General features: G+C 36.7%; 1 protein-coding gene across 5 annotated transcripts in view; it reads left to right on the top strand.

Moving 5' to 3' along the window:
• AFG1L (AFG1 like ATPase) overlaps positions 1 to 15,742 on the top strand; it is a 194,383-nt gene that overhangs the window by 82,189 nt on the left and 96,452 nt on the right. For all 5 annotated transcript variants that reach the window (XM_027089070.1, XM_027089073.1, XM_027089081.1 and 2 more), the window contains exon 7: positions 8,706 to 8,764. In XM_027089070.1, coding sequence (XP_026944871.1) covers positions 8,706 to 8,764 — 59 coding nt within the window. The remainder of the gene's footprint in view (positions 1 to 8,705; positions 8,765 to 15,742) is intronic.

Genomic DNA, 15,742 nt, shown 5'->3' with positions numbered 1-15,742 from the left:
CTCCATGCTCCCAGTGCAGGAGGCCTGGGTTCAATCCCCTGGTCAGGGAACTAGATCCTGCATGCATGCCACAACTAAGAGTCTGCATGCTGCAACTAAAGATCCCGCACGCGGCAACGAAGCTCCTGCATGCCACAGCTAAGTAAGTCCTGGTGCAGCCTAAATAAATAAATAAATAAATATTTAAAAAAAATCATAGACCTAAATGTTAAATGAACTAAACATTTCAGTAAAAGGTAGAGGTTATCAGGATGGATTAAAAAATATCAAGAGATATACTTTAAATATAAATATAGATTGAAAGTAAATGGATGCAAAGAGGTATATTCTACAAACAGTAATAATACAAAGCCTGATGTGTGTGGGCTTATTAACGTCAGATTAAATTGACTGAGGCAGGCCCTGCCAGTCCCTTTGGCCCCACCAGAGGATGCTTGTGCTGGGCTCTGCCTCTCTGTCCTCAGTTCATGGCAGCAGGGGTCCTGCGCCCCTGACTCCCGGGCCTTGGTGCTGGAGTTTGTCCACTAGGGATTACAGTTGTGGGTAAATCAAGTATTGTGTGGTGGTTTGTGGAAAACAGTTTTGAGCCTAAGATCAGTTCAACAACAGGGCATCTTTTGTCTAGCACCAAAACGAGTGGCATAAATTCCTAACCTGGGATACAGCTACACAAGAATGATTTTCTGCTTTACCACCGATGTTCATTTATAATGATTTATGATGCCAAAAAGGAGAGGTATTTTCAACATTAAGGAATGAATTAAAAGATCTCTGACAGCAAGTCCCATCTAATTTTGTAGTTGATGTGGCAGGAAATAAGTGCGATATTATTGCAAAAGGTGAGTCATGGAGAGAGATGCTAAGGATTGCACTGACTCAGCCATACAATTTTTGTAGAGATCAATGCAAAAACCACAGTGAACTTAAAGGACTCTAAAGAAGTTTCTCAAAGAATTCCATTCACTCACACCAACCCACCGCCCCTCCCACCCCCCATTTGGTAGTAAGGGCTTCTGACTCCAAAGACAACCTTTCGAGTCAAAGTGAAAAAAAGCTGTTGTTGGCTGAACCTCAGCCTCTCACACTTGATAATGAAATAGTTGGTTTTGAAAGTTAACAGGGGACTTCGAATCTCTGCCACTACTTTTTGCCTGGCTGGTTTTGAGTCTTCTTTGTGCACAGGGGATTCCCCAAAATACCCAAGGTCTGTTTTCTCATTGAAGACTCCAGTCATGATATTTCTGTTCATTGAATTCTGTTACAAAAAGAAACTCTGGTGTGAAAAACTACTTCATTGGTGTTTGACTTTACTGAAAATAAATACATAAGGTAGTATTTTTTCAGTGAAGGTTTTATGTAACATTTTATTAAGTTTCTCTTTCATGATTCTTAAAAAAAAGAGAGTCTGTGGAGCCTGTAATTTCCCTGGATCCCCATTATCACTGTTATAAAGGATTGCACCATTTAAAATGGCATAGGATATCTAAAATGGAGGCTGACAATTATTATTTGAGTCAAAAATGGATTCAATTTATAGGACTATTCATGGGATTGATGGAGAGGATTTCATCTTCCTGCTACCTCTAAAGCAGTTTTCATTGAAAACATTAGCCAAGGATACACGTGGAAAATTAACATCAACAACAATAAATGTGTAGATCACCCTAATTTTTCCTTCAGATTTTTAAATTTGTGTGTCACTAAACACAGTATTGGTACTTGGCAATGAATAGGAATGAGCACATAATAACATGGATGAATTTCAGAAACATTAGGCTGAGTTAAAGAAGACTTATACAAAAGAATATATACTCTATAGTTTCATTTTTATGAAGTTTTATCTAAGGTTTTATGGTTTGCTTTGGAGATTTTAGTATATATCTTTAACTTATCACAGTCTACTTCAAGTGATACTAGACTGCTTCAGGTATAGTCTAAGAACTTTCCACAGTATACACCCATTTCTCTCCTCCTAGTCTTTATGCTATTGTTTTCATACATTTTATTTCCACATATGTTATAAATCCCACAATATATTATTATTTTTGCTTTAAATAATTATCTTTTAAAAGAATTTAGATAATAATAATAATAAAAAAGGCTCATATTAACCCACAGTTACCATTTCTGGTGCTCTTTACTCATTTATATATTCCAGGGTTCCATCCAATATTATTTTTCTGCCTAAGGACTTCCTTTAAAGATTTCTTATAGTTCTGGTGTTCTGGTGATGAATTCTTTCAGCTTTTGTATGTCACAAAAAGTCTGTACTTGAAAAGGTATTTTTGCTCGGGATAGAATTCTATGTGGACAGTTTTGTTTTTTTCTGTTTTTGACCTTTAAAGATGTTGCTCTACCATGTTCTGGCTTGCGTTGTTTCCAATGAGAAGTTGCTATCGTTCTTAACCTTATTCCTCTGTATGTAATATATATTTTTGCCTCTGGCTGCTTTTAAGAGTTTTTTTTTTTTCCTCCTTTGATCACCAGTTATAAGCAATTTGATTATAATATGCCTTGATGTAATTTTATTCATGTTTCTTGTGCTTGGGCTTTAATGAGCAACTTAGATCTATGGGTTTATAGTTTTCATCAAGTTTGGAAATAATTTGGCCATTATTTCTTCAAATATTTTTTCTATCCCATCCTCTTCTCCCCTTCGGGTACTGCAATTCCACATATATTGGGTTGCATAAAGTTGTTCCAGAGCTCACTTATTCTCTGTGCATTTTTTCTTAGTTTTTTTTCTCTCTGTGCTTCATTTTGGCTAGTTTCTATTGCTATGATTTAAAGTTCACTAATATTTTCTTCTTCAGTGTCTAATCTGCTATCATTCCCATCCAGCATATTTTTTTTGTCTCACATATTGTAAGTTTGCATCTCAAAAAGTTCTTCTTGGGTCTTTTTATATTTCCCATGTCTTTATTTGATATGCTTGCTCTTCCAGCTGCTTGAACACATGGAATACAGCAGTAACTGTTTTAATATTCTTGTCTTCTAAATTTATCACCTATGTCATTCCTAGGTCTGTTTCTGTCGATGGATTTTTCTCCTTGTTCTGGGTCATATTTTCCTGTTTCGCTGCATGCTTGGTAATTTTTTATTAGATGTTAGGCAATATGAATTTTACTGTGTTGGGTATTGGATATTTTTATATCCCTATGAATATTCTTGAGCTTTATTTTCTTTCTTACAAACAGTTTGATTCTTTTGGGTATTGCTTTTAAGTTTTGTATGGCAGGACTAGAGCACATTTAGTCTAGGACTAATTTTTCTCACTACTGAGATAAATCCCTTTTCAGTATTCTGCTCAATACCCTATAAATTTAGAGGTTTTCCAGTCTGTCTGGTGGAGATAGGCACTCTTCCCAGCCATGTGTGAGCCCCAGTGATGCTTTCCTTGAGTACTTTCAGATGATTCTTCTCCTGGCTTCAGGTCATTTCCTCACACACATATGCTGATCAGTACTCAGCTGGGGATTTAACTGGGACCCTCAGCAGATCTTTAGAGCTTTTTCACTGGGCAACTGTCTTTTCTGTGGTACGCTGCTCTGTGAACTCTAGCTGCTTTCTCCTCCCTGGACTCTCACCTATCTCCTCAGCTGGGGAGACTTCCAGGCTCTGTTTGGGTTCCCCCTCCTTGTGCAGAGTGCTATAAACTTCCCCAGACACTAAGTGCATTTGTTTTCTATTCTTAGGGATAACTGTCCCTTTTTTCTGGCGTCCAGTGTTCATATAAAGCTATGATGACCAGGTCTGGGATTATGGAAGGCCACTCTAAAAGTCTGTCCACGATAGTGGATTCAAGGAAGGCTTGTTAGAAAATGTGGGATTTGAGCAATAGTTTGTATAGTATTAGAAAAGAAGGTAGAGGTAAAGTCATGAGCTTGTGCTGACTCTTCTGCCTAGGATACGCTTCCTTCTTCTCTGCTTGGTGGCACCCCACTTACTTTTCCAAGGTGCTCTAGTCCCATTGTTACCTGCAAAGCTGCCTTTGAACCCAGATAAAATGAGTAGTTCATGTTCTGTATATTATGTTTATACCTTGTATCCTTTTTTACCTTGTATCATGGTTATGATCTGGTTGTGTCTGTCAGCTGTGACAAGTCTAGCTGGTCACAACATGGTTCTGAAAAAGCCTATGAGTTTTAGCTTCATTAAAGACCTTCCTCGGGCTTCCCTGGTGGCGCAGTGGTTGAGAGTCCGCCTGCCGATGCAGGGGACACGGGTTCATGCCCTGGTCCGGGAATATCCCACATGCCGCGGAGCGGCTAGGCGCGTGAGCCATGGCCGCTGAGCCTGTGCGTCCAGAGCCTGTGCTCCGCAACGGGAGAGACCACAACAGTGAGAGGCCCGCATACCGCAAAAAAAAAAAAAAAAAAAAAACCTTCCTCAAAAATTCTAGGTATACCAATTACTGGCTGGGAATTCAGCAAATTATTTTTAAAACTTTGAGTATCAGTTTCTTTATCTGTAAAATAGAGGTAGAAATATTTACTATGCAGCATTATTGTAATTTGTGTACAGTGTCTAGCAAATTGCCTGGCTCCTAGTAGGTGTTCTCTAAATGCTAGTTCCTCCTTTTATTTATCTTTTGTCTTCAGCACTCATTTCAGTGCAGACAAATAATAGGAATTCATGAATGTATGTTGAATTGAATATAAAATTGTAATATACCATCAAATGGGAACATTTAATTAGCTGTATTATCTATACATCTAGTAAAATACTGTTTGAACTCCAGTTAGATTTTTAAAAAGAAGCTAAGTAGCTCTTCCTGCTTACGTGGCCTAAAGGCACCATTTTCTTTTAATCTGTACTAAAATAAGAATCTCCTGGAAAGGTAAATCAGATTGGTTCCATAGAGCCATATAATTATTTTGTGTTAATTTATAGGAAAACTCCTTTTAATTACCTATCTTAAAAGTTTCTTACTCTAAATCCATATGTACTTATATAACTAAGTGGACATCCTGGTCATTTTAACACTGGGTTTTTAAGGAAAAGATCTGCATATCCATGTGTATCTCCAAAGTATTTATGTAGATCCTTGTAATTACTTTATAAATCCTCTTTGCATGCACTTCATCTGTAAGTCTTATTACAGTTATTCATTGTGGAGAATGTAGAGGTCCTTATACCATTCTCAAAAAATGAACATCCTGGGACTTCCCTGGTGGCGCAGTGGTTAAGAATCTGCCTGCCAATGCAGGGGACATGGGTCCGATCCCTGGTCCGGGAAGATTCCACATGCCACGGAGCAACTAAGCCCGTGCACCACAACTACTGAGCCTGCGCTCTAGAGCCTGCGAGCCACAACTGCTGAAGCCCGCGCTCCACAACTACTGAAGCCTGCGCGCCTAGAGCCTGTGCTCTGCACGCAACAAGAGAAGCCACTGCAATGAGAAGCCTGTGCACTGCAACAAAGAGTAGCCCCCGCTCGCCGCAACTAGAGAAAGCCCACCATGGCAACGAAGACCCAACACAGCCAAAAATAAATGAATAAAATATAAAATAAATTTATAAAAAAAAGAATGTCCCATAATTCCAGTACTCTGTCTTATATGGCCAAGTGCTCTTTTAGCTCTGTTTAGAGATCATTAAAAAATAATAGGCAAGAACTTCTGTTGAATTATAAAATAATATTTAGTAAATAATGACAAATGTTGATATTAATGTAGTATAAAATCTTCATGTCTAAGAAAAATAATATTAAACAACTAATATTAAAAATTTTGGTAGCTAAATAACGTTTCAGGAGATGGATCTATTGTATTGACAATTTGCATAATATTTGAATTGCAAAAAACTCTTCAATTTAATGAGTACAGTCCTTTTTCACTTAAGTGTCCTGTAAAAACCTAAAGGTTTTCCAACCAAATGAATTCTGTTTAGAATTTTGTTCAGAAAATACTTCCCAGAGCATAAAGTTTGAATTATATATCCTTGTAAAGGCTGATTTTTTTTTAAAGTTAACCCTTTAAAAATTAAATCTCAAAGACTTAAAGGCATTGTTATTCTACTTTAATTTTGCTGAGTGGAAATCTTTTAATCAAGAATATTACAAGTGGGCCTTTACATTTCTCATTGTCATTAACCTACTGAACGGTTCATGCCTGTTAAACTACATGTCAGGGCCTGCCTTATATGTCCATAAAAAAAGATATTCCGCGAGTAAGACCAAAATGTTACCTTAACATAAACTTTCATTACTGTAATATTTTAGTTTTAATTCTGTAACATTTCGTTTTTTGACATTCACTAGTGTTGTGTATGTTTCTCTAATAAATTTTCAAAGAGCTTATTGAGGCATAATTGACATATAATAAATAGCGCATATTTAAAGGATACAATTTTTAAAATACTGACATACATATACATCTGTGAAATCTCCACCCTGACAATATAATTAACATTTCCATCACACCCCAAATTTCCCCCTCCCCTTTTTCATCTCTCCCTGCCATCCCTGTCCCAATCCCTCCCTTTCCCAGGCAACTGATTTCTTCAGATTATTATAGATTAGTTGGCTTTTCCTACAGTTTTATATATATGGAATCACACAGTATGGTACTCTTTTCTTTTGAGGGGTAGGAGGGTTTTGCCTCTTTTACCCCATATAATTATTTTGGGATTCATCTATTTTTTTGTGTGTATGAATAGTTTACCTTTTTTATTGCTGAGTAGTATTTCATTGTACAGATATGCCACAGTTTATCCATTCATCTAATGATGGACATTTGGATTACTTCTAGTTTTTGGCTGTTACAGATAAAGCTACAATTTTAGCTATTATGATAAAGCTGCTATAAACATCAAGTGTATTTAAAAAATTATTTCATTTTTGATTTTTACCACTTACTGGCAATCATGGCTGTCAACTCTTATCGTATAGCAATGTTTTTATGCACCTTCCCCAGCAACTTTGTAATTTGGGAAGACTATGAAAATACCTAACTTTAAACCCATTTCCTGCATTTTACCCATTTTATTCATTCGAGGTATTGATTATAGGAAAAAAAGATCTCATTTTGAAGAGATCCTGGTTAGCATTATCTTACCTTTTATAATATCTGGCTAGCATTATCCCACCTTTTATAATATCACTAAATAAAAATTTCAAATGTAACTGAATTTAAAGCCTGCATTATCTTACCTTTTATAATATCACTAAATAAAAATTTTAAGTGTAACTGAATTTAAAGCCTGTAGTCCTTAATTAACCAAAGAGCTTATGCAAATACTTTCTTCACTATAATGTTATGATGAATATTTTTCTAAAGAGAATAAATGTTTCCTAATGACCATATTTTATTTCCATAAGTAAATATGGCAGTTGAAATCTTAGTTATCAAATTTTCTTTAAACAGGGAAATATAGAAAGGATCCCTTAATGCAATACTTAAAAAGAAAAATTGAGACACAAACTAACTTGTGATTTTTATAATTTGGAAAACTTTTTACTGTTCTCATTTTTATACTTTTTTATTTTTTAAATCTCATTACTTTATAGAGTTGACTTTTTAAAGGAATATTTTATTTATTTAGGCTGTGCCGCACGGCTTGTGAGATCTTAGTTCCCTGACCAGGGATTGAACCTGGGCCTTTGGCAGTGAGAGCGTAGAGTCCTAAACTGCTGAACTGCCAGGGAATTCCTTAAAAGGAATGTTTTATATGCAATAAAAATTCAACCTCCTGAAAAGAATATTCCAAGTCTCCATTATTAACAAAAAGTATGCAAAGCTTAACATTTGTTTCCCCTTTCCATTTATTTATTCTTAACAATATGTGTGTTTATGTGTGTGTATATGCGTATGAATATACATACACCATGGCACATATACATATATATAAAAAACACTATTATAAGGCAACAAAAACTACCTGTTTATGATATATAATTACATTAACTTTACAGTCTATTAAGAATGGAGTTTTAATTTTTAGGTAGTTTCTTTGAAAGTGGCCTTAATGTTATTTACTTTATATCAACTTGATATAAAGGCATGCACAGTTCTGCCTGTTGATGTGTTTTCTTGAATGGCAAACTGTGTTACACAGTATTCTGTACTGAGAACTTTTATTATAGATGAGAAAAGGAAACTATAATTTGTTTCCCAGTAGAATCTGTATGTTCAAATATTAAGTACTTTTAAATAGATCTTCTTTTTATGTTGAATTTTTGATTTAGGATCATTCGTGATATCTTCCAAATTCTTTTCTTGCTTTTTATTATAGTTTTTTTTTTATTGTTTTTTATTTTTTGTGGTACGCGGTCCTCTCACTGTTGTGGCCTCTCCCGTTGCGGAGCACAGGCTCCGGACGCACAGGCTCAGCGGCCATGGCTCACAGGCCCAGCCGCTCCGTGGCATGTGGGATCTTCCCGGACCAGGGCATGAACCCGTGTCCCCTGTATCGGCAGGCGGACTCTCAACCACTGCGCCACCAGCGAAGCCCTTTATTATACTTTAAAGCTAATTTGATTGAATGCCTTTTGATATTCTTTCTGTGATTGTTAATTTTTTTCTGTTATTAAGAATGTAATAAATTTTGTATAGTACCAGAATAGAGATCAATTTTGGTTATTTTTCTTCTCTTTTGCTTCTTTATCTTTTTCATCAGTAGAAAGCTTTATTTGCCAGGCTAAAATATAAGCTAACATTATGATTTAGGTGAAGTGAAAAGCTAATACTAATTTTTTCTTTCAGATCTCTATAAAAATGGACTCCAAAGAGCTAACTTTGTACCATTCATAGCTGTCCTGAAGGTAAGGAAAATTAGTTACTTATGTTCACTGACTAATATCATATTGATTGATAATCAAGGGCATTTATAGGATTGCTATGGTCTTGCATTCAAGCAGAATTTATTTCGTTATTTGATGGTAATAGTTAAAGACTCTAAAGGAGAAAAGAATCTTTTTTATATAGTATTCATCAATATGTACACAGGAAAAATTACAAAATATAGTCTAAATTATTGTCCAGCTGCAGCATTTGATAGTTTGCATTTTATAAATTTTAATTTGAGGTTTGCTTGTAAATTATAGTGGACCGTTTCAACTTATACATTGATTTCTGAAAAAATGTTTAATGTTCTTTGTTTCCTTCTGGTTAATGGCCATTAACATGTTTTCCCAGCTATTAAAGTTGCTATTTTGGAGTAGCATTATTACAAAAATATTGTAATATATTTAAAAATGTGATTGCCATAAAGTTATCATGAAATTATGTCAAGTTGAGGTACATAAATAGTTTGAATATTTGTGTGTATCATCACTGCATAGAGTTTGAAATAGGCTTCATTACAATATGATGAAGAATAAAGTAGCCTTCTTTTTCACTGTTAATTTTAGTAATTTTTTTACACGATTATTCAATAATTCTACATTCTACCAATATTTATTGGGAACCTACTATGGGCAAAGTGCTACATTAGGCATAATGGATAATATAATCATTAAGTAGGTTGTGTTTCTTGCTTGCAAGTCATTTATAATCTGGTTGGGCATATACTATGTCATAGATACCTATAACACAGAGCAAAATGTTTTTGGTAAAATAATTACCAAAAAGAAGCGTATATGCCAACATATAATTCCTGTAATTCTCAGGCACATTTTTCCCTGTCCATAACAACATATCTAAAGAAAGGATAGAATTGTATTTTTTTTAAAAAAAGAACTAAAACCTCAAAAATTCTTACCAAGAAGGAGGAGTAAAAACATTTTATATTCACATATTCTGAAGATGTAGTCAGACAATCTTTTTGAAATATACTTTAGTTGGAGCTATTGTTAGTGCCAAACTTTATTCCCTGTGCTATCCAAACATCTGTTTCCTTGACCAATTTTAGGTTCCCAGAAGATTTTAGTTTCTCTGAGATGGTTTCCGATGTAGGAAAAAGTACTTTTTGAAGATTTATGCTGTTAGTAATTTTTTCCCCTTTGTATTCATGTTTTACATTTGAGGAGAAGGTAGATTTGCAATGTTTTCTCCACGCCAGGAATACAAAGTAATGTGGTGTATGTAGATACCAAAATATAAACAGGGAAACTAAGAAAAATAGTTGCTAAAAATAGTTTCTTCATGTAGCATAAAATACACAAAATATAAAGAGATGGCTCACAAATGAAACAAGCTAAAAGATTCTCAGGGAACTTTGTAGCTGTACTTTTTTAACCCCAAACCTTATTTTTTGGTCAGTTATTTGTCATACTTTAACATATAATAGCATTACTAATAGACAACTAATTTGACCAGATTGAATTTAATTTCCTTTCCCTTTCCCACCCTTAATTTTTTTTTAAAGAGGAAGAAAAACCAAAGAGGTGAATAATCTGATTTGAGATCCAACAAGATCTGAGATAATACACAATTTTTTTTTTTTTTTTTTTTTGCGGTACGCGGGCTTCTCACTGTTGTGGCCTCTCCCGTTGCGGAGCACAGGCTCTGGACGCGCAGGCTCAGCGGCCATGGCTCATGGGCCCAGCCACTCCGCGGCATGTGGGATCTTCCCGGACTGGGGGCACGAACCTGTGTCCCCTGCATCGGCAGGCGGACTCTCAACCACTGCACCACCAGGGAAGCCTGATAACACACAATTTGAAATTAAATATGAACTAAAATTTCCAGGAAACTAAATACCAGATTGGATGAGAAAATATCTAAAATGTCTCATTTATTTAAAAGACTTTTCACATGTAACAAAACATCAGTCTGATGAAATGTACACTAGAGCTGGTTTCCTTGGAGCTTTTTTGGTGGGCGTATGAAGTTTCCCTTGTAAAGCAAAGTTGTTTCATATTCATTTTACCTCTTCACACATGCTAGCGTTACTCTTTTATTTTGGCCCAGCTGAGAGACATGTATAGTAGAAGTGGAAATACTAAATATCAAAACTTTGTTTTAAGATAGACTTAAAACAAATAGAGGATCTTAGTTTAATAAAAAGAGATTATAAACAAGATAGAAATTTATTTTGGGGAAATGTACAGTGTAAAATCCCTTTTCTCCCTTACGTTTTTCTCTGTAAACTGAGTGATAACAAGTTTGTAATTCACCACAAGAATTTGTGATTTGTTGCTTGGAGTATTGCAAAATGACCAAAAACTTATGTAAGCTATTAGTGAACAGTATTTTCATAAGATGGTGAGAATGATGAGGAGGACTAATATGTTATTAAAGGCCATAGGTCTGGGACTTCCCTGGTGGTCCAGTGGTTAAGAGTCTGCCTTCCAATGCAGGATACACAGGTTCAATCCCTGGTCGGGGAACTAAGATCCCACATGCTGCGGGGCAACTAAGCCCGCACGCTTTAGAGCCCAGGCGCCACAACTAGAGAGAAGCCTGCGTGCCACAATGAAGATCCCGCATGCTGCAACTAAGACCCGATGCAGCCAAATAAATAAATAAATATTAAAAATAATACAAGCCATAGGTCCATCAACAGATGAATAAACAAAATATATTCATGTAATGAAATATTGTTCTGCCATAAAAAGGAGTGAAATTCTGATGTGATACATTATGGATAAACCTTGAAAACATGTTAGGTGAGATAAGCCAGATACAAAAGGACAAATATTATATGATTCCACTTACATGAGGTACCTAGGAAAGGCAAATTGATAGAGACAGAAAGTAAAATAGAGGTTACCAGGGGCTGGGAGGAAAGGGGAATAGGGAGTTATTGTTTCGTGGGTGCAGAGTCTCTGTTTAGGATGATGAAAAGTTCTGGAAATGGATAATGGTGATGGTTGCATAACATTGTGAATGTACTTAATGCCATTGAATTATACACTTAAAAATGGTTAAAATGATAAATTTTATGTTATATGTATTTTACCACAATTTATAAAAAAAGAAAAGAAGCCATAGGACTAGAACGGATATAGGAAACGATCAGATACATCCTCTAGAAACTGCTTGTAAAAAGCAAAGGAAAACAAAACAAAACAGAAAACTCTTACATGTATTTTTTACTGCCTTTTAAGTAGGGAGTTTCCTGTTTTTTTCTTGTACTTTCTTTGAGTTTATTTTGCTGTTCTTTTTTAAAATTTACTGAGATTTTTATCTCACTTTAACCTTCTTTCTTAAATGCATTTAAGGCTATTTATTTCCCTCTGAATAGCTGCATCCATGAAGTTTTGATATTTAGTATTTCCACTCTCAAGTTCAAAGTGTTTTCTAATTTTCATTGTGATTTCTTCTTTAACCCATGAATTATCTAGAAGTCTATTTCTTAATTTCCAAAGATATGCGAATTTTCTAGTTATCCTTTTGTTACTGTTTTCTTAATAAATACTTAATTGCATTGTGGTCAGAGAATGTGCCCTTTGTGACTTCAGTTCTTTCAAATTTGTTGAAACTTGCTTTATGGCCAAATATGTGGATAATTTTTGTAAATATTCTCAGCATTCTTGAAAATAATGAGTACTCTCCAGTTATTGTGTGATACATGTAATACCCATTAAGTTATCAATAGGTTTGTTAATTATGCTGTTCAAATCTTTATTCTTATATATTTTTCACATCAGTTATTGAGAGGCTTATGGAAAACATCTCCCACTATGGCTGTGAATTTATCCATTTCTCTTATAATTCTGTCATTGACCTTACATATTTGGAGACTGTTGTAAGTTGCATACAGATTTAAAATGATTCAATATTGCCTCTGAATGGAACTTTTAAAAGTTATTTTTTATCATGAAGGAGTAATTCTCCTTGTTTCAAGCATAGTCATTATTTCCTGATGAAGCATTTTTATCACGTCTGCTTTCAAATCTTTTTTTTTTAAATAAATTTATTTATTTATTTATTTAGGCTGCATTGGGTCTTCGTTGCTGCGTACGGGCTTCCTCTAGTTGCGGTGAGCAGGGGCTACTCTTTTGTTGCGGTGCGTGGGCTTCTCATTGCAGTGGCTTCTCTTGTTGCGGAGAATGGGCTCTAGGCACACAGGCTTCAGTAGCTGTGGCACGTGGGCTCAGTAGTTGTGGCTCGCGGGCCCTAGAGCTCAGGCTCAGTAGTTGTGGCGCATGGGCTTAGTTGCTCCGTGGCACGTGGGATCTTCCCAGACCAGGGCTTGAACCTGTGTCCCCTGCATTGGCAGGCGGATTCTTAACCACTGCGCCACCCGGGAAACCCTGCTTTCAGTTGTTTATCAGATAATTCTAACATCTCTGTCATCTTGATGTTGGCATTTGATTGTCTTTTTATATTCTGTTTGAGGTCTTTGTGGTTTTTGGTATGAGTGATTTTCAACTGAAACTTGGACGATTTAATAATTTGTCATGAGACTTTGAATCTTATATTTGTTAATTGATATTTTATTGTGGTAAAATATGCATAACATAAGATTTACCACTTTAACCATTTTAAATGTACAGTTCAGTGGCATTAAGTACATTCACATTGTTGAGCAACCATCACCACCATGCATCTCTGGAACTTTTACATCTTCCCAAACTGAAACCCTGTACTCTTTAAATAATCACTCCCTATTCTTTCCCTCCCCCAGATCCTGGTAACCACCTTTCTACTTTCTGTCCCTGTGAATTTGTCATTTCTAGGTACCTTATATAAGTAGAATCATATAATATTTGTCCTTTTTTGTCTGGCCTATTTCATTTAGCATAATGACTTCAAGATTCATTCATCCATGCTGTAGCAAGAGTTAAAATTCCATTCCCTTGGGGCTTCCCTGGTGGTGCAGTGGTTGGGAGTCCGCCTGCCGATGCAGGGGACACGGGTTCGTGTCCTGGTCCGGGAGGATCCCACATGCCGTGGAGCGGCTGGGCCTGTGAGCCATGGCCGCTGAGCCTGCGCATCCGGAGCCTGTGCTCCGCAATGGGAGAGGCCACAGCAGTGAGAGGCCCGCGTATCAAGGAAAAAAAAAAATTGTAAAATTCCATTCCCTTTTAAGGCTAATATTCCATTATATGTTTATACCAATTTTGTTTATCCGTTCATCTGTTGGCCACGTGCTCTAGAGCACGTGGACTTCAGTAGTTGTGGTGCGTGGGCTGAGTAGTTGCGGTGCATGGGCTCTAGGGTGCGCGAGCTTCAGTAGTTGTGGCGTGCAGGTTCAGTAGTTGCGGCTCACGGGCTCTAGAGCACAGGCTCACTAGTTGTGGTGCACGTGCTTAGTTGCTCCACAGCATGTGGGATCTTCCCGGACCAGGGTTTGAACCCGTGTCCCCTGCATTGGCAGGCAGATTCTTAACCACTGCGCCAGCAGGTAAGTCCCCTTCATTGTGTTTTGATTTGCATTTCTTAAATGATTAGTGATATTGAGCATCTTTTCCTGTGCTTCTTGGCCATTTGCATATCTTCTTTGTGGATCTTATTTAAACTTTCTGTTTTAACTGGTTATTTGGACACTCTTCTGGAAGGAGGAGAGACACTGCCTTGTCACTGCCAGACATAGGTAGACGTCTGGATTCCCTATTCAGCCTATTGACACCTGAGGCAAGGGTACTCCATGTTACTACTGGTGGAAGGGTTTAATTTCCACTGACATTGTGGGGATGGGGAGGATGCTCATTATTGACTGACAGGGATGAAAGTTCCAGCTCCCTACGTGGCCTTCCATCTCTTTTTTTTTTTTTCCTCACCACGTGGCATATGTGGGACCTAAGTTCCCAACAAGGGATCGAACCCACATCCCCTGCACTGGAAGTGCAAAGTCTAAACCACTGAACCACCAGGGAAGTCCCTGGCCTTCCTTCTTTGACATTAGCCTGGCAGGAGTGTTCGTGGGCCTCATTACATCCTTGTGAGATTTTAATTCAAGGCTCCCTTCAGCCTTTGCTAAAATGGGTGGAGGCGGCACCACAGTTTTCTGTGGTGTTTGCTGCAGTAGAACTGTTATCGTCTAATAAAAGTTTTCTTTCTTGTTACACTGCCATTTTCCTGGTCCTTTGGCTAAAGAGAGCAGGCTTTTGTTGGAGCCTCATTTGTCTGTGTCAGTTGGCATTTCTGGGTCGCCGGCTTCTTCACTTCTAAGTCTGAGATATATGAGTCAAAAGAAGACTAGAGAACTCACCATTCTATTGTTATTCAGGTCTTGAGGTCCTTCGCTGTTTTTCTTTCTTTCTACTATTTGGTGTTTTCTTATGTTTGTTTTATATATAATTTCCAGGATTTTAAACTGTACATAGCAGGAGGAACAGGGGAATGTACAGCTACTGTCTTCCCAAAACCAAAAGTCAGTTTATTAGAAGTTCTTGTCTGCTAATTCTATCATCTCTTGTCATTTCTGATTTTGTTTCTATGGTCTGATTTTTTTTTCCTGGTTGTGGGTCCTATTTTCCTGCTTCTTTGCCAGTTTAGTAATTTGTGATGGGATGATGGACATTGTGATTATTGCACTGAGTCTCTGTTATTTCCTTTAAGACTGTTGACTTTTATTGGCAAGTGGTTTTTTCTTGCAGGTCATCCTGATCCTCTGAGGCTTGTTTTTAAAATTTGTTATCGTGTCTAGTGTAACCTTTACTCTAGGACTATATTTTAACCTTCTTCTGGATGTCACCCCTATAGGTTCTCTACTGAATCCCCCCTCTTAGTGTTCACTGAAGTCTCTCTACTTTGGCTGTTCAGAATGCTTACATCTCCCAGCTTTGTGTGGATTGTTCTCTGCCCAGTCTTGTCAAGTTTCATCATATACATGTGCAATTTTACATTCAGCTAAAGATTACAGACCTTTTCTATGTAGATTATCTGAAGCTCTTTCTCTGTATAACTTC

Source organism: Aethalodelphis obliquidens, unplaced genomic scaffold, assembly GCF_003676395.1.
Source record: "Aethalodelphis obliquidens isolate GAN/ISIS:26980383/991018 unplaced genomic scaffold, ASM367639v1 scaffold3, whole genome shotgun sequence".
NCBI lineage: Eukaryota > Metazoa > Chordata > Mammalia > Artiodactyla > Delphinidae > Aethalodelphis > Aethalodelphis obliquidens.
The sequence above is the reverse complement of the archived record's forward strand: the minus strand, read 5'-3'. Positions and strand labels throughout refer to the sequence as shown.